This window comes from Aquarana catesbeiana, linkage group LG03 (assembly GCF_042186555.1).
Source record: "Aquarana catesbeiana isolate 2022-GZ linkage group LG03, ASM4218655v1, whole genome shotgun sequence".
Lineage (NCBI taxonomy): Eukaryota > Metazoa > Chordata > Amphibia > Anura > Ranidae > Aquarana > Aquarana catesbeiana.
This window is the reverse complement of record NC_133326.1, coordinates 184231891-184252282: the sequence shown is the minus strand read 5'-3', so window position 1 is coordinate 184252282 and position 20392 is coordinate 184231891. Positions and strand designations below refer to the sequence as shown.

General features: G+C 39.6%; 1 protein-coding gene across 2 annotated transcripts in view; it reads left to right on the top strand.

Annotated features, from left to right (window-relative positions):
- Positions 1-20392, top strand: part of PTPN12 (protein tyrosine phosphatase non-receptor type 12) — a 121675-nt gene that overhangs the window by 23706 nt on the left and 77577 nt on the right. For both annotated transcript variants that reach the window (XM_073619592.1, XM_073619593.1), the window contains exons 2-3: positions 7145-7253; positions 12172-12248. In XM_073619592.1, the coding sequence (XP_073475693.1) occupies positions 7145-7253; positions 12172-12248 (186 nt within the window). The remainder of the gene's footprint in view (positions 1-7144; positions 7254-12171; positions 12249-20392) is intronic.

The following is a 20392-nucleotide window of genomic DNA, read 5'->3' as shown; positions in this document are numbered from 1 at the left end:
ATCCAGACGCATGAATGACCTATTTTCCATCCGTCGATCGGATGTAGATGAAAACGGACAGGCGGTCCGTAATCACCCGATTGCCATCTCTGTCACATAAGAACAATAACAAACCGAAGGATGGCAACCTACTTTCACTAAGGCCCCTTTCACACTGAGGCGGTAGGGGGCGTCGGCGGTAAAACAGCGATATTTTTAGCGCTGTTTTACCGCGGTATTCGGCCGCTAGCGGTGCGGTTTTAACCCCCCGCTGGCGTCCGAAAAAGGGTTAAAACCCCTCGTATAGCGCGGCTATAGCCGCGCTGTCCCATTGATTTCAATGGGCAGGAGCGGTGAATACACCGCTCCTTCACCGCTCCAAAGATGCGGCTTGCAGACGATTTTTTTTCTTCTCCTGCCAGCGCACCGCTTCAGTGTGAAAGCCCTCGGGCTGTGACTGGCAGAAATCCGCCCACACCATGTTATTGCCAAAAAATTATAAAGATTTGAGTTCTAATATATATTTGACCATTTAAAACCTTTTTCTTTTTTTTTTTTTTTTTATTTTTCCTTCTGTATTCCAAAGGCTGTTTTTTATTATTTATTTATTTGAACATGTGACCAGCATCAGAGGACTAGCAGCTCCTCCTGCTTGTGGCATCTGTATATCGATTTGGAAAAAGATGTATGTGTCTATTTATTGTGCATACATACATGCATACATTATGTATATGTGTGTAAATAAGTATCAAATTGGGACTTTAAATGACGCATGTTCAATGTGGGCAGAAAATTAGTCAATAATAAAAAATATATATATTATCTGTACAGTGAAAAACTGTCTCATATTGAATACAGAAATTGATAAACATATCAAAAATATATGCATTAAAGACCATTGTCCTAGAAATAAATCATAGCATAAAAGTACACTACACAATGTGGCATAAAATCGTCCTCCATGTTTGTGACTTTCGAACAGTGGAATAATAATAATAATACCAAATGGACCGTCTATATAAGACATAAGATGCATCCAGATATGCCCGACATGTTTCGTGGCTAAAAACCACTTCCTCAGGGGCGGGTGCATCTAAATAAATGGAAAAATATAAATAAGCCAGTATAATACAGTAGAGCTGCACAATTAATCGTTAAAAAATCGTGATCTCGATTCACCTCCCCTGACTATCTCTCCTGCAGAGGTTGCCGATTCTTTCATATAACAAGTGGAGAGACTTTATCTCCTCACTCAGCTGTCAAAAGAAAGCATCCAGGCATTCTGCCAAGTCTTTAACTTGATACATTTTAACTAAGCTTCCTTCTTAGTTCAAAGGGAAAGGGCAGTCTGCCAAGTTTTCAACAAGTGTAAATGCAGGAAGTTTAACCAATTAAAGTCTAAATCTTTTTCTGACACTTCTTTCTTAAGTTAAAATCAGTATTTTTTTGCTAGAAAATTACTTGGAACCTCCAAGAATTATATATATTTTAGCAGAGACCCTAGGGAATAAAATGGCAATTGCTGCAATATTTTATGTCACATTGTATTTGCCCAGCAGTCTTTTCAAATGCAATTTTTTGGGAAAAAATACACTGCAGTGAATAAAAAAACAAAAAAGAAACAGTAAAGTTAGCCCAGTTTTTTTTTGTTTTAATGTGAAAGATGATGTTACGCTGAGAATCGTGATCTATCTTTTTTTTTTTCAGTACTACATGTATTTTATCTTTTTTTTTTTTTTTTTTTTTCTTACTTTAGTTAGACAAAAAGGTTACTTTTTTAGTAGCTTTGTTACTTTTTTTTTACATATCCAATAAGTCATCCCATCCTCTGTTAAACAGAACTTTTCTGTTGCTGCATTTGGCACGATGGCCAAAAAGCAGCTGTATTGTGCTTGATTGTATTTTAATACTACGAAAAGAGGAAGTTTTTTTTTTTTTTTTTTTTTTTCCTCTCTTGTGGCGGTTCTCAATTGTTCCATGACAGTCACATCCTTTCTGCCATATGTGGTAAAATTCTGTCATCTGTCTCATCTGTGAGTAAGCAGAACTGGATGTAGCCTTGCCGGACGTTGTGTTTTCCACAAGTTGTACACTGGACATTTTCAGTTGACGCCCTTAATGCTGCAATAATAATGTGACCTCCGTGTTGCACTTGGTAGGACTTTAATAGGATATTACTAGAGGTGATCCGCTTGGCATTACAAAACCTTTATCCCTCATTTGTTTTGACAAGCTCTAATTACAATGCCAGGCCAACTAGTAAAATAACTCCTCTGTCACACATTTTGCATGTGTGTTGCATTTATTTTTTTTTTAATACAAAGTAATATAAATATTTTATGGATAAGTGGTACTTTAACAAGGGTGTTGTTTTTTTTTTTTTTTTTTTTTTTTTTTTTTGAGAATTAATAACCACCTGTTATGCCTTAACCACTTGAGCTCTGGAAGGTTTTACCCCCTTCATGAGCATTTTTGCTATTCAGAACTGCGCTATTTAACTGGCAATTGTACATGCAACACTGTACGCAAATTACGATAGAGATGTGTGTGTATACAGTGGGGATGGAAAATATTCAGACCCCCTTAAATTTTTCACTCTTTGTTATATTGCAGCCATTTGCTAAAATCATTTAAGTTAATTTTTTTCCTCATTAATGTACACACAGCACCCAATATTGACAGAAAAACACAGAATTGTTGACATTTTTGCAGATTTATTAAAAAAGAAAAACTGAAATATCACATGGTCCTAAGTATTCAGACCCTTTGCTCAGTATTTAGTAGAAGCACTTTTTTGATCTAATACAGCCATGAGTCTTCTTGGGAAAGATGCAACAAGTTTTTCACACCTGGATTTGGGGATCCTCTGCCATTCCTCCTTGCAGATCCTCTACAGTTCTGTCAGGTTGGATGGTAAACGTTGGTGGACAGCCATTTTTTGGTCTCTCCAGAGATGCTCAATTGGGTTTAAGTCAGGGCTCTGGCTGGGCCATTCAAGAACCATCACGGAGTGGTTGTGAAGCCACTCCGTCATTATTTTAGCTGTGTGCTTAGGGTCATTGTCTTGTTGGAAGGTAAACCTTCGGCCCAGCCTGAGCACTCTGGAGAAGGTTTTCGTCCAGGATATCCCTGCACTTGGCTGCATTCATCTTTCCCTTGATTGCAACCAGTTGTCCTGTCCCTCTAGGAAGGGTTCTGGTCGTCCCAAACGTCTTCCATTTAAGGATTATGGAGGCCACTGTGCTCTTAGGAACCTTAAGTGCAGCAGAAATTTTTGTAACCTTGGCCAGATCTGTGCCTTGCCACAATTCTGTCTCTGAGCTCTTCAGGCAGTTCCTTTGACCTCATGATTCTCATTTGCTCTGACATGCACTGTGAGCTGTAAGGTCTTATAAAGACAGGTGTGTGGCTTTCCTAATCAAGTCCAATCAGTATAATCAAACACAGCTGGACTCAAATGAAGGTGTACAACCATCTCAAGGATGATCAGAAGAAATGCACAGCACCTGAGTTAAATATGAGTAGAAGAGGAAAAGGATCCTAGACAGCTGCACTCAATGAAGAAAGGCATCTTTATTTGACAAAAATAAATAAAATCCAAAATACAGTCACATCAGGGGTGGATGGCAGAGAGAATTGCTAAGGCGTTTCACATCGACTGATGCTTACTCATAGCTCCCTCAATGAACTGTAGCCCCCCCAGTGCCGGCAGTACTCATGCAGCCCCAGACCATGACACTCCCACCACCATGCGTGACTGTAGACAAGACACACTTGTCTTTGTACTCCTCGCCTGGTTTCCGCCACACACTCTTGACACCATCTGAATCAAATAAGTTTATCTTGGTTAAGGACATGACATGGTTCCAGTAATCCATGTCCTTAGCCTGCCTGTCTTCAGAAAACTTTTTGCAGGCTTTCTTGTGCATCATCATTAGAAGAGGCTTCCTTCTGGGACGACAGCCATGCAGACCATTTTAATGCAGTGTGCGGCAGATGGTCTGAGCACTGACAGGCTGACCCCCACACCTTCAACCACTGTAGCAATGCTGGTAGCACTGGTACATTTATTTCCCAAAGACAACCTGTGGATATGACGCTGAGCACGTGCATTCAACTTCTTTGGTCGAGGCCTGTTCTGAATGGAACCTGTCCTGTTAAATCACTGTATGGTCTTGGCCACCATGCTGCAGCTCAGTTTCAGGGTCTTTGCAATCTTCTTATAGCCTATGCCATCTTTATGTAAAGCAACAATTATTTTTTTCAGATCCTCAGAGTTCCAGTGACCACTTCCAGAGAGAGCGTGATAACACCAAATTTAACACACCTGCTCCTCATTCACACCTGAGACCTTGTAACACTAACGAGTCACATGACACCGGGGAGGGAAAATGGCTGATTGGGCTAATTTGGACATTTTCACTTTGGGGTGTACTCACTTTTGTTGCCAGCGGTTTAGACATTAATGGCTGTGTGTTGAGGTATTTTGAGGGGAGAGCAAATTTACACGTTTTTTTAAATGCTGTACATTTACTACTTTACATTGTAGCAAAGTGTAATTTCTTCAGTGTTGTCACATGAAAAGATATAATAATAATTTAATCACACAAATGTGAGGGGTGTACTCACTTTTGTGAGAATGAATGAATATATATATATATATATATATATATATATATATATATATATATATATATATATATATATATATATATATATATATATATATATATATATATATATATATATATCTATCTTTTTCTCTCTCTCTTTCTTTCTCTCTCTTTCTCTCTCTCTCTTTCTCTCTCTCTCTTTCTCTCTCTCTCTTTCTCTCTCTCTCTATCTATATCTATATATCATTTTTCTTTTGGTGGTATTTGATCACCACCGGCTTTTTTTATTACACAAAAAATATTTCCTGCTTTATGTTTATAAAACAAATCCTATCCAAAAAAAAATCTGATTTCTTTATGTTTAGGGCCCTTTCACACGGATGTGTCCGTGCTCCTCTTTGTTCAGTGGGGGATCGCTCCGTCGATCCCCGCTGAGCAGGCAGATGACAGGTTGGTCTCTGCACACTGTGCAGGGACCAACCTGTCAGAGCGACGCTCTCCTCTATGGGGGATCGGATGAAGACGGACCGTAGAGCACTTTTTCATCCGATCCGCAGACTGATGTAAAAGTAGGGTTTTCCTCCGTCACACTTTAGCGGATCGGAGCGGGTCGGATGTCAACGGACATGTCACCGCTGACATCCGTCGCTCCATAGACCTGTATGGAGAGTCTGTTCAGGTCCGCCTAAAAAACTGACAGGCGGACCTTAAAGGTCCGCCCGTGTGAAAGGGTCCTAAGGGTCAAAATGTATTCTGCTACATGTGTTTTGGTTAAAAAAAATCCTAATAAACATATATATTGGTTTGTGCTAAAGTTTTATAGTGTCTACAAACTATGGGATATATACTGGAATTTACTCAGATATAGATGCTATACTGTAATGGCGGTGATCAGTGACTTAGTGTGACTATGATAGGGTGGAGGGTAGGGGTGCAACGGATCGTCATCGATCCGTACGGATCAACCTCCGTGGATCGGGACAGCCGCGGAGCGCTCTGTGGCCTCGGCCATAGGAAATGCCGCGGCTTCGGCCTAGCTCCGGAGCGGCGGCCATCTTGGTACACCCGGCGGAGCGATCACTTGTAACAAACCGGCGTCATGTCATGTCCTCTCTCCCCTCTGTGTACTGATCTGTACAGTGGAGGGGAGAGATCGGATGCCAGCAGTGCCAATACTCTGCAATGCTCTGCTGAAATACTCTGCAATAGTCTGCCATACCCTGCCAATACCCTGCCAATACCTTGTCAATATACCCGCCAATACCCTGCAATACTCTGCCAATACTCAGCCACACCCTGCCAATAGGGAGATTGTGGATATTACAGTGGGGGAGATTTTTTTTTTTTTTTTGATCCGAAAATGATCCGAACCGTGACTCCTGATCTGAGGAACGATCCGAACCGTGAGTTTTTTGATCCGTTGCACCCCTAGTGGCGGGCAATCTGACACTGACATCCATAGTGACATTAATTCAGGGATAGTATTGTACACTGGCTGGGAAGGGGTTAACTGTGTGTTTAACCATGTCTAATGTGTGTTGCTTTTACATTTTGATTTGCCTGTTCTTTCTCCCTGCTTTTCATGGAGACTAAACCGCCAGATCGCTGTTCCTATGCACACACAGTTCTGAGCGTTTGCAAATGCAGAACTCTGTATGTGATTGAACACCGCTGATCAGCAGGGTTCCTTGGCCATTTTCTGCTGCCAAACCCATCATAACTGAGTACGTTATCCTCCCTTTTTTTTTTTTTTCTTGCTGGAAGAAAAAAAAATGTTAAATTGCCTCTTACCTTTTTATGGACGTTTTATTTTAAAGTTATGCTAAGTGAATGTGGATATGTAATGGGTATTATCCCTGTTTGCCTGCAAAAGTGAAAATGCCCTTTTAGGCTAAGTTCACACTGCTGCGGGATTGAAATCGTGCGAGTTCAGCTGAACTCGCACGATTTCATACATGCATTTCAGTCCGACTTCGGGGGCGATTTCAGAGACATATGTGCGGGTTCCCGCACAGATGTGTATTGAAATCGCACCCAAAGTTGCCAAAAGTAGTACAAACGCTACTTTTGGGAATCGCTGCGGCTGGTGCCATTGCCAAATTGCCATCAATAGCTGCCGATTTGGCATGCGATTTGACATGCCAAACGCATCAATGTGAACCTAGGCTTAAATCTGTCAGATCTGAGTTATTTCTGACCTCAATAATACCAGTGCATTACTGTTTTCTCATGCATGTGCTGTGCAGAGAACTGTGACAATCTCTAGATCTGAGGGATCAAAGGAATTACGTTTTTAGTAGTGATGTTTTCGGTTGTGTAATTGCTTTTCAGCATAATCCTAATGTTACTGCTGTTGGGGACTGTACTTTTTCTGACTATTTATTTAAAATGTGTTTTAGGTTTTTAGTTTGAATCAATGGAGCATTTAAAGTTATTTTCTCTGGGTTTATATTTGCATTCACTTTTTCTAGCATTGCATTGACTGTGCATTTGTGATCAGGAATATGTTTTTTAAATTTAAAAAAATTTTTTTTTTTTTACTTTTATTTCAGAGGTTAAGACGACTGTCCACCAAGTACAGAACTGAAAAAATTTACCCTACAATCACTGGAGAAAAAGAGGATAATGTTAAAAAGAACAGATATAAAGATATTCTGCCGTGTAAGTGATTTTATTTATTTTTCTTTTGATTACTAAATCAATTGTATATCTTTTTGTAGGTGTTACTTTTTTTTTTTTTTTTTTTTATGTGATTGGCGAGGGAATAAAACCCCTGTGAGGTTTTTATTGCGTTTTGTGTTTGGAAGAGTGACTCTTTCTAATTTAATAAGAATATTCCTGCGCTACCCAATTGGAAAAAGAAAAGAAAACAAGAACTCAGAAAAATAGTAAAAACGCACGTATGCGACTGGACAGCTACATGCACCGAAGCAAGGGTCAGACATAAGCCCAAAATCAAACTGAGGTATAGGGGGGGATGTGCTGCGCTAACCAGAAGAAAGCTGTAAATCTCTGTCTGTGGTCAATTAATAAAATGACATAAAATCGCATAAATAAGTGTTGACACTAAAAAACATTCAAGTCTTAATAATCAGCATCATGTGTATGTGAAAAAAAGTGCATAAAAAATCCTTTTCAATTGATATATACTAAATGACAAAAAAATCGCATAAATAAGTGTTGACACTAAAAACATATAAATCTAGATAATCATGTGTTGGTGCACAAAGGGACATAAACACTACTTCATGTGAATAATTCTAAATAAAAATACATAGAATAAATCAGAAGTAACCATTAAAAACATATCCTTATAAATGGTGCAAAACGTACAAAGTGCCAGTGCTTAAAGGTCATCTAGATATCGCAAATAAAACACATCAATCCAACGCAATATGGATAATAAATAATATAAATAAATGTCCCAATAATAGTGATGTAAAATATATTGTGCTGGCCTGCGAAACAAATGACCAATGACATGCCAGTAAGTGCAGCAAACTTAAAGTGCCAGTGTGAAAGTCATTGAAGGTGCAAAAGCAAGTTCTGGTGTATTCAATAAAACAGTGGGGTGTCTGGGATGCAATTCGCTCAGTGTCCTCTTCGTGCATAAAACACTAATTACACATGATTATCTAGATTTATATGTTTTTAGTGTCAACACTTATTTATGCGATTTAACATGCGATTTTTTTTGTCATTTAGTATATATCAGTTGAAAAGGATTTTTTATGCACTTTTTTTCACATACACATGATGCTGATTATTAAGACTTGAATGTTGTTTAGTGTCAACACTTATTTGTGCGATTTATTATGCGATTTTATGTCATTTTATTAATTGACCACAGACAGAGATTTACAGCTTTCTTCTGGTTAGCGCAGCACCTCCCCCCCATACCTCACTCTTTCTAATTGTCCTTGTTACCAATTTAACCAAGAATAAAAACGAGGGTAAATCCAATAATTTTGAGTTGATGCCAGAACAGGAATAGAGGAGGTATCTTCCAATGGGCACTTTTTATTTATTTATTTTTTCAACTGTCTTTAGAAGTGTTTTCCTGTACCTTACTTTGTTGCTCTTCCCAGATAGGAAGTGAAGGGAAATCTCGTTAATGGGACACAGGTAGCAAAGAACAAAATAAGTAAAATAGGACAGCAGTATTAATCCTTCACAAAAAAGGGGTTTAGCTATGCTTTAAAGAGACCCTGTCACCAGACCATTCATTTAAAGCAAAATAATCCTATAAGACAGGGCTTGACAAATAATTTCCCTGGTGGCTAGAAATTCAGTCCTAGCACCAAAACTTGCTTTAGCCCATTCACTGTTGCAGGGATGCACAATTCCTATTACCCGACGCCCAGGACATGATAGTGTTGTGTTTTTTTTTTGTTTTTTTTTTTTTTTTTTTTTTTGTACATTTAGTCCTGCCAGGCAAGCAGCTGGGCTCATTTTGTCAGCTGGAAGCAAACGCGATTGCTTACACACACACACACACACACACACACACACACACACACACACACACACACACACACACACACACACACACACACACACACACACACACTGCCCCCCGCCACGTGTATGACGTCACTTTCGGATCCCCATTGACAGTTTCGCCCGTCCATCAAGGCCGGGTCTCGTTAAACTGAACCTGTTACCAAACCAAAACGTTAAAGTGGAAGTCCATGCAAAATCTAAAATCCCTGCATCTATAGACACCAGGGCTCTAACACTAACCTCTCTATCCCTGTAAAGAAAAAATGAGTGCTGTATACATACATTTTTGGAAGCCGATCTGACCCGCTCTGACTGGATCCCACGCTGAGCTGTCAGCCGCAGCTTCTCTGTGTAGGTGGGTGCACAGGAGACGGAGGACAACGGAAGCCCCATGGTAACACTATGGGTGATGTCCCTTCCCATTAATTTCACAGCCCTTGTCGTCAGTGTCCTCTGCAGAGCTTCTGGCGCCGGAGATCGGGTTGGAGTGAGTCAGATCGGCTTCCAAAAAACTTTAAAACTTTTTTATAATAATAAAAATAAAATAAAAAAAAGTTAGTTACACCCAAGCGCACAACCCCCCCCACCCCCCCCCCCCCCCCCCCCAAAGAAATAAAAAAAAAAATAATTTTTAAGGCCCTCCCCCACAAATATGTATGAACAAACGTAAACGCACGCGTTGGTGCCCCTACGCATGAAAACATAATTTGCGATACAGGTTACATATCGCTGCACAGTCACACAAACTGGCTCCTAACTTTTTAGCTGGCTCCCAGGATTCATTGCAAATTTATCAAGCCCTGCAATTAGATTATGTGAATTTTAATGTATTTTAAGCATGGAGTATTTTTATTATTATTATTATTTTTCCCTGAACAAGCACTTGTGTAGATGTGCAAAAGCCCTGAGCTGGATGCCACCATCTTGGATATGATGCCTTCAGACCCCAGCAGGCTCAAAGGTGTCACTAAAGTAACCCTATACTTGAGTAAATAATACTAGTAGAATTTTTAACAATCGTGCGTAAAAACCGTTGTATGAAAATTGGTAGTACGTTTTGATGACTTGTTAAAAGTTGTCATCTTTGCGCATTAACATTAGGTTTTCGGTATGGGTGGAAATTCACTGTTTAGAAATTTGTATGTTCAAAAAATATTTTCCATTCTGCTCCTTTTTTGAGCTTTTTTGTCACTGCAGTTGAAAACCAAAGTCAATTTGACCCTACTGAATATTAGAAAACTGAACAAACCTTCTTAAATCTAAAAAATTTTGAAGGAAATTCTATAAGTGTAACGATTATCCTTTACTCCTCCTCCCATGGTGGCTACATTAAAGCATAGTTTAACCCTCTCTATCAACATTAACTATTTTTAGTCCTTTATACTGCTAGCCTGGTAAGTAGATGGGAACATATAGTCACTTGTTTTAAGTTGAGAAAATGTAAAGTGAATGGAAAACGCATCAAATACTCACCTGTGGTGTGTTTTTGAGGCATATGTCTAGGTTTCACAGGTGCATGCTGGGAGTCAGGAATCCAGAAAATGCACCAAAAACAGGATATGCTTTTGTTGTTGATAATAATAATAATAATAATAATAATAATATTATTATTATTAAGCACATTAGTGTGAAAGGGACCCTAGAGGTTGTGTAGAGTGGTGTAAGTGGGGTAATTAAGCACTCCAGAAGAGTAGGGGCTATGACATGCAAGGAAGGGGGAAGCTTTGCTAGGGTATTGACCAGTCAACTTTTTTTTTTTTTTGTAGGTTCAAAGGCACATTTCAAGTGAATAAAACATAATTTATAGAAAAAAAACACAAAGTTTTCATTCACAATACTGTTTTATTTTTATTTTTTTTTACTTCTATCTATATAAAACAGGTTTGCTTGCAATAAGATCTTGGTCTTCATATTACAATAATAACAATGTGCATGTTCCATCTGTCTGGTGCACACAGGTATAAAATGTTACTTTAAACTCGGACACTGTTCTTTGTGTGTGGTATACATTACTAGTTTACCGTGGCATATGTCAGAAACTACCACTATCGTGTATCCTCAATTTTGATACTGTAACTCAAATCTGTTTAACCACTTGAGTCCCTGGTGCCGTTTGGCTTTCACAACTGTTTTTATTACTGCACTGGGGACAGTGTCCAGCAATAAACCCAAGAGTTGATAGTTTCATCCTACAAACCACTCCATTGGAGTGCGCTGTAGAAACAACGTGTCTTGTTTCACATTGGGCGTGTAGTGACATCACAGCACTTCCTGTCAGTACGGAGGGCGGGGCAGAGCTGTTAGTCTTGTCCAGCCTCTTCCTGCAGCAGCAGATCACTGCTATAGCCCACTGTGTGTATATATACCATATGTTTGTTTATATACCCCATACTGTTCTCTCCCTAAACGAATCCCCTGGTCACAACAGTGGTGTGTTATGATCTGGTTACCATTTTTACATTCTTTGTGCAAGCATCAAATATTTACATAAGAGACTGCAATAGCATTCGAATTTTTGGTGAAAATGCATGAAAAAATTACTATTATGCTAAATTGTGTCCTTATCAACCCAACTCCATCTTCTCCTAATGCCATGCTATCAATTTATACAATCTGTCCCCCCTTCCCTCCTGCATCCATCACAATGTAGTTCTGAATGAGGATTGAAGCTCTCCTAAAATCTCGTATACTTGAGTTTTACCATGACACTACATTGCATAAGTCGCATTAATGTCATATTTTGATCAGCAGACCGGCTTTTGCTTTTTCCGTGTGTTTTTGTTATTTATTCCAAATATATATGAATTTAAAGTACAAAGCCTAAAAGATATATATTGTGTGGAATTGTGTCGCCAATGCTAATAAAGAAATGCTAATAAAGAAATGCTGTGGTACTCAAGGGTTTTTATAAGGAAAACAGGCCTGGGGACCTGGGAATAATTAAAGTTTATTGTCGCAATAAGCCTGTGTGTATAAATACACATTATGCCATGGATTTAACTTGAATACACTGTCATAGTTCCCTTTTTTTTCTTTCGGTTTATTTTATATATATATTTTTTTTTTCTCCCAACAGTTGACCACAGCAGAGTAAAACTTGCACTGAAAATTCCTTCCTATGAATCGGATTACATCAATGCAAATTTTATTAAGGTATAACATGTCTTGCTTCAATGTGTAAGATTCATAAAATCTTTTGAAAGTGAATATTTTGCAAGGAGAAGCCTAAACAAATGCATCAGTGTTGAGGAGCAGTTGGGCATTTTTTTTTTTCAACTGCTCCTGAACTCTCCTCTGTTATGTGATCTTATCAGTACATGTACACTGGGTGATTTATAGTCCTTTCTAGGCAGTTTAGTTTAGAGGCTTTTTTTGGAAAGCAAAAAATGGGTTCAGAAGGTGAGTTTAGAGGCATTTCAAGCGCCAAACGCTTCTAAACTTGGCTAAATGCGGTAGCTCACGTTTAGCCGCATTTCGTTTACAGGCGTTTTTCATTTTTGACTATTTTAAAGAGAACATTTTATTTATTTTTTAAAAAAAAAACACTTCTAAATGCAAAACGCCGCTAAATGCGGCAAAACGGGCGTTTTTTAAACGTAGGTTGCTATCTGTCAAGTTAAATTGTTCAGGAGAGGTTGTAAAAATGTCCCGTGTACATGAAGCCTTATACTAATCTTTAACCTGAGGCTTTGTCTCCATTAACTGTTCATCAAGTTGTATTTTTCTTTTCTGTTGACTGTATTGTATTACAGAGCTAGCTTACACATGAAGTATTTATGCAGTTTGGGAATTGTTTTTAATACATGATACGCTATACAAGATAGAGAAAACTTAGATCTGTTTCACCTTGGTGAAGGTGCTTCTCCACTCATTGTGTCTATTTTTATACTTTTTGTCTTCATGCTCTATTCTTCACTAGCTAACTGTTTTATATTAATGCTAGAGTTTTAAAGAGGTTTTGATTTTTACTTTTACATCACTGCATTTGCATTACTGGTATGCATTTTACTAGACCATCAAATCAAAGAATATAGTTCATTACTTATTAGGGTTGTCCCGATACCACTTTTTTAGGACCGAGTACAAGTACCGATACTTTTTTTCAAGTACTCGCCGATACCGATTACCGATACTTTTTTTTTAATGTCACGTGACAGTGTTTTTTTTTTTGCTATTTTTTTTTGGGGGGGGGGGGGGTGAACGTTGTATGTGTGTGTGTTTTGTTTTTTTTTACAATTTTTTTATTTTTTACAATAATATTTTTTTATTCTTTATTGTTTTTTTTTTTTTTTTTTTTATCAGCCCTTTTGGGGGGCTTTGGTGAGATATCAGGGGTCTTAACAGACCTCTGATATCTCCCCCTTGAGACAGAGAAAGAGAGAGAGGATAGAGATTCCCCAGTCCCTTTCTCTGCAGCGTCAGCTGCACTGAGAATGAATGGAGAGAAGACAGCGGCTTCTCTCCAGTCATAAACTGACACATAGTAATCATCACAGGAGATTACAATGTTTCAGTTATGTGAATGGACAGAGTCAGCTGACTCTCTCCATACACAAAGGAAGGAGGGGGAGGACGGAGGAACGGAGGGGGAGAACGGAGGGGACAGATAAGGAGAGAAGAACAAAGGGGGAGTACGGAGGGGGACAGATAAGGAGAGAAGGATGCAGGGGACAGCGGAGAGGCACAGAGGAACGGAGGGGGCATGGAGGAGGATGCAGTGACATACAGCGGTGAGCGATCACTGCTGTATGTCACTAAAGCTGGTGAAAGCCGCTGGGGGAGAAGCTTGTAACTCCCCCACGCGCCGATCACAGCTGACAGTCCAGGTATCGGCGGAAGCATTTGCCCAAGTACAAGTACTTGGGCAAATGCTCGGTATCGGTGCCGATACCGATACTAGTATCGGTATCGGGACAACCCTATAATTTATATTGTATTTCCAAAACTCCAAGCTCTCTATTGTTTACTTCTGTTTGCATTTGAATTCTGGGCACTGGTGCAGACTGTTATAATGCACTGCCATGTTTGAAACTAGCTTGGGATATCTGTGCTTGGTGCCACGGTATATCATCCTGCTGAAAGTAGCCATTTGAAACTGGTTAGCCTTTAGCCATAAAGGGATACATGACCAACTGTGCAGGTATGATTTGGTAGTATAAGTTCAAGTGTTGTGTTTTTCTGTAATAAAAAAGGTTGTTCTGCCATGAGTGGACTTTTCTTCTTCTCCGATCTTGCGTCTCCAATTTTAGGTAATATGCTCACTGTAGCATAATTTTCCATTTCTGGCCTAACATCCGTTAGACATGGTGTGCCTGTTTTAGCACATCCTCTTCAAAGTTTAACCTGTACCCATGTGGTTATTTTGTACATTGATTGACATCCTGTCAGTTTGAACTAGTTATCGCTTCACTTTTGGTGTTTTTGCCTTTTGGAACAGGACAACTAGTATTTCAAAAATCAATAAAAATGTTAAAACAATTTTGAGTCAACCTTATTTCTTTATTTGTCTTTACTTTGGATTTTCATTCCCTGTACAGTTGCAGATGAGGCTTATTAGAAGCCAGTTGGGCTATGCTGCATGCACATGTATTGACAAAGAACATGCTGAGAGAAGCTAAAGCAAAGTAATAGCTTTATGTACTTCTGTCTAGTTGCATGCTGGTAATATGCTTCAACTTAGTAGTGTTGACTGTGCTGTGGTGCTGCTGTAGTCGAGGACAAGGATCTGGATGAGCTGTGTGACAGGGATTCTAAGATCACAAAAATGGCAGTACAGAATCTCAAACTTTCATGTTGTTGATATGGTTAACATTGTGAGTTCTGGCGCAATAGCTGTTTGAGCATAGTAAAAAAGTGTTTCAAGGCTTGGTGTGTCAAGTATTGGGTGGTGACCCATAGAAATATGTGAAAATCCCTTGCACAGATGAGGTCAGTGGCAAAAAGATGTTGACAAACGTTGCAGAAGGCCGCAGCTGTTTGGCACCTGTCTGATCAGGATGATGGTTGGGCATTAGGCTTTTGGTATGCCTGAGATTAAAGTGGAAGTCCACCCTAACACTTAAATTCTCCCCTGCAACCATTAATATGAGCTAGGTTCAGCCTTATGCCTCAAAATGAAAAAATCCCAGTTTTTCTACCTTTTTTTTTTTTTTTTTTTTTTTTTTATTTTATTTTTTTTTTTTATTTTGCAGTGTCCAGTGCTGTCAAATGACTTTAGTTCTACTTCCTTCTCAGACTAAAAGCAGCCAGTTGGTGCGGTTACTGAAGGCTAGTGACATCACTTCCAGGGAGGGGCATTGTTCCTGTGTAGCCAGTGGGTGTATACAGGATGGGAGGAGCTGATCATAGGTTCCTGCCCACTGTTCTGTCATCAGTAATGATGCATTGTACATCCTAATTCACGAGAAAATGAAATTAAAAAAGACCCATCCACACAGCTGTATAGCTGTGCACAGGAGGAGGAGAGGAGTAGCTGGAAGTGCTCTGGGATCTCAGCTCAGTCTACAGTGATCATAGTACAGGCAACCACATTAAGGCTGCTTCCACTAGTGCAACTTGTCATACGACTTTGAACACATAAAGTTGCATGACAATTCACAGCCCATTGATTTCAATGGCACCCGTTCCTATCTATGCGACTTAGAAAATCAGTAACTTTGAAAGGTTACCTGCAATGCTATGATGCGACTTTGATCCACTGAGTGTAAAGTTGAATCAAAGCTGTGCGACTGAGTACAGCTTTGATCCAACTTTATACTCTAGATCAAAGTTGCATCAAAGTAGTGCAGGCACCTTTTTGAAACGTTCTGATTTTCAAAGGCGCATAGATGGCAACGTTTGCCATTGAAATCAATGGGCTGTGACTTGTGATAAGACTGTGAAAGTCGCATGACAAGTCTCACTAGTGGAAACAGAGCCTTAAACTCATTACTCACATGTAGCTCCCTCAGCTGGGCGTGTGCCACGCCATGCACACAGTGCCATGCAGAAACAACCATGTGGTTGTACGCTGTAGAAAATCTACAGCATGTTGCATTGTAATTTTATATAGGGCTAAAACAACTAATCGATTATGAAATTAATCGATTTACTATTTTCATCGATTAATTGGGCAGTAGTAACCTAATGGGGTTAAACTAAAATGAGCCCTTTATAGTACAAAAGAGCAAATAATCGCTACTGTAAATATTACTTTCACAGTTCTACGGTAAAAAAATTAACCCCTTACAGTAGTGATTATCTGCTAATTTTAGTTTAACTCCATTATGTTACTAAACATCTTAGACCTGGTTCACATCTATGTGTTTTTTGGTGCTTTTTGCAGAAACGCACTACAGTTAATTTACATGGTTTCCTATGGGACATGTTTATATCTATCTATGCTTTTTTCAGGCACTGCTCATTTGGAAAGGGTCAGGGACTTTTTTTTTTTTTTTTTTAAAGCAAAACGGTGCTTTTTTGGTTCAATATACTTCAATGGAGAAGCTGCAGAAAAGCATGTAATGCATTTTTGCAGCAATTTTGTGTTTTTTAATCTGCCCAACAACAAATTGGCCAAAATAATACAAAAACGGAAATCGTAGCAAAATCACGTGCACAAAAATCAAAACGCACAGCAAAAAGTACTGCAGAAACAGATCAAAAGCAAACTGCATAGGTGTATACCGAGCGTTATGCTGGGCCTGGCCACATGGTTCTATTTTTAGACGAGAATATTCAGACGAAAAATCTTTGTACATTCACTGAATGAAAGAATGTTTGAAATTTTCACTTGTTTTTAACACTCTGTTTTTAAAATGAATGTACCTTTTGAACGAAAACTACATACACTGTCAGAAAACTTCTTGGTCAAAAGAATTTTCAATTTCCAAATTTTCCCGTCACACTGGTTGAAAATGAACGTCGATTTGACACCACTAACGATTAGAAAATCGAAGGAACGTTCTTCAAAAAAAAAAAATTTTATTAAGGAAGACATTGTTTTTTAAATACAAAAAATTTGATCTGAGTCTGATATATACCAGATTAACCCTGGGTGCCGCCCATTGCAGGAGTGTCACCCTGGCACACCCCAGTCCTCCACTCCCTCCTCCTCCCCTCCCCCCTCACCGCATGTCACGAAGCTGAACTGTCCGGGCCGTAGTAACAATGTCCCGCTTTCTGTGATAGATGGCATACTGATCCAATGGCAGGACATTGAATTAGTGTGATGTGATCACAGGAGGCAGGATATTGTTACTGAAGCCTGGTCAATTCAGACCCTGCTCCGTGACACACGGAGATCGCCACTCTGATCCGGGCACTGGTGAGGCTGCTGGGCACAGGCAGGCTGCATATGATGGGCACTGGTGAGGCTGCTGGGCACAGGCAGGCTGCATATGACAGGCACTGGTGAGGCTGCTGGGCACAGGCATATATACAGTATATCACTTCTGTCTGTTATTCTCAGAGTGGATTAGATATTTTGCTCTCTAACCATATAGTTGGTTATTTATATTTACCACTGCTTAGAGATATTTAAGAATAAATTGCCTTTTTTTTTTTAAACTTTACATATTAACTAAATTTAATACACCACACTTTTTTTAACAATCGGCCTACTAATCGTTTATGAAAATAATAGTTGCAGCCCTAAACCTATATACAGTTTCTAACAAACATAACATACTTCCATCTCGCACTCTCTCCCGCGTGCTCTCCAAAACGAGGTTATGAAGAGAGGAGGGATCTGGGCTGGGCAAGACGGGAGTTAGAATGAACAGTAGGCATGCCTGTGTAGGACAACGTTTTAAGGAAGTGAGAGGCAGCATAAGGTTGTCCCTGAAGAACAGGAAGAAGCTGATTGTCTGGCATTGATTAGACTTTCTAAGCTTGATAATCGGCTTTACAGAATGTCAAAGATAAAGATATTTTACATATAATTAATAGAACATTTTTTATTTTTGACTGGACTTCCACTTTAATGACGTGTTTCAGTGAAGCACTGAACAAATTACACCTTTTTTACATTAGTCTGTTTTGTGTAGCTGACACTGGGTTACAGAATACCCTTATGGCTTAAAGCAAAAAAAAAAAAAAATATGGGCGTTTTTAAACCATTCCCATTCATGAACGTAACAGTTTGGCTTTGGCAAGAGCTTAAAGAGAAAGACTCTTCATAGCTAGAAGTATGGTGTGAGATGTATTCAAGTCTTCAGCCAAGCAAAGGCTCATCTGGCTTATATTATATTGAAAGCCTTCAGTTCAAATAAGCTATAGGGGATAAAATCAAAAAGCAAAAAAAAAAACACATTTTGGTGTGGTTTGGGATTCCCTTAGAAGTTTTAGTCTGATTATTTATTCAGTATTTCCTTTCATCATCTGGTTTTAGAGTAGTTACAAATGGTTTATACTCATTCATTTTAAGTTCTTGACAATGCAGTATCATAAAGCAACTTTTAAGAGGTTATTTGTAAGACTAACACCTATTTTTTTTTTTTCTGAATGGTTTATTAGATTTGGACATTAAATTGTCATTTTAGAGTTGGTAGTTTGAAACCCATATTTCCCTAGGGTCATGTCTGTAATTTTTCATGATGCATTTATATAAGAGTTGAACTGGAACTTGGTGGCATTTTCCTTTGCTGACTTCAGTTAAGATTCATGCTGCATCTGATTTTTTTTTTTTTCTCTTCGGTGACTTAAATCTAGGCACCTTTCTGTTCAGCTTGAGCCTATCTCTTCATAGCAGCTATCTGGATAGTCATATCCTTAGCCATAGCTTTTGGGGGTCTATTTGGATCCTGCTGGACTAGACTGTTACGGAGCTAGCCTGGAATTGGCTTTTGGGCACTGGAATCTACGTTGTGGAGCTTTCACATTAGGTGCTTTTTGGCTCTAGAGTCATGGTGATGTGTGACCCTGTCTCTAAAGACTCCCTTAGTGAGGACAGCTGGTTGGGATGAAGCACTGGGAGCTACTTCCCCCATTTGCATTATGGAGCACCTAGTCAAATTTCCTGCCACCTTTTGCTGCACTAAGGTTTTAGGCTGAGGGATCAGTGCCGACCTCTTCTAGGTCGAGAGCTGTATTCTCTGTGCCCTCTTGTCACCTCTGGACACCTGAAATCCTCATCAGCACCAGCTGCCTTGGTTTGTGAGTACTTGAGACCTTGGTGCACTTTGGGCATAGTTGCTTACCGCTCTGCAGCACAACATATCATACCAAAGATGCACAGAGGACATCCCTGCTGCTATAGGTGACTTCAGCTGATTCCTGTAGTCCTAGGAGGGTTTATTTGGTATCCCTAGAAGAGCCCAGCACCTGCACACTAGAAGCCGAGACCCCTTTTTGTAGGGTTGTCATCACTGGAGTCTTCAACAGCTCCATGGGGTAGGGCTGACGCCTCCTTGTCAACTCCTGGACTTTCTATATGAATTTGCTCAATTATTGCAGCAGTGTGCCCATGGAGAGGCATACCCCAGTGATATCTCCCCAGTGCTATCAAGCAGAGCCTGAGGACCCTGTTGCTATCTCTAATTTACAGTGCATGCTACCTGCTTCACCTTCTCACTACACCCCACCCCCCCACTCCATGATCCACCTGATTGATGCAGTGCATACTACCTGCTTCACCCCTTCACTACATCCTACCCCCCCACCCTGTGATCCACATTGATGGGTTTTACTACCTCTATTTTACCCATGCAAAGTAAAAGCATAATGGGCTAGTATATAGTATTCCGGGGCTATGGACTCTGGCTCTGTGACTGGCCGGAGTCGCATGACGTCACTCCTACGCATGTGATAGTTCCCTAAATAAGTCCAATACTGTGTGGACCAAGTCTGATGTGTGAATATCAAAGTCCCAATTTCATCCAGGATGGTGAAGAGATCAGGTGTATAGGTTCAATGCCAATCCAGAATGTTGATCACCCAGGTGCACCACCACCATAAGACAAGATGTACTCTTATCAGAGCACGTGGATCCTTCAATTAAAGAGTCAAATAAGCTGTATCAACGAATGTGTCATCTATGATGGGAACCTTTTTTCTCCTCAGTGGTCTCTGCAGTCTCCCAAATAACGACATAGGATAGTCCTTCGTAGCATATAAAATAATGCATAGTGTAAAACTGTATACAAATGTATTAAATAAAAAAAAGGTAGCCACTCACAAGATAAATATCCAAAAGCAAGCTCTTGAATAGACAATACCAGTCCCAGGAGCTAATCTGTCACAAGTGTAAGCAGCGCTCACCAGTATACTGACGGATTGCATCCCGGGACCGGTATTTTCTATTCAAGCGCTTGTTTATG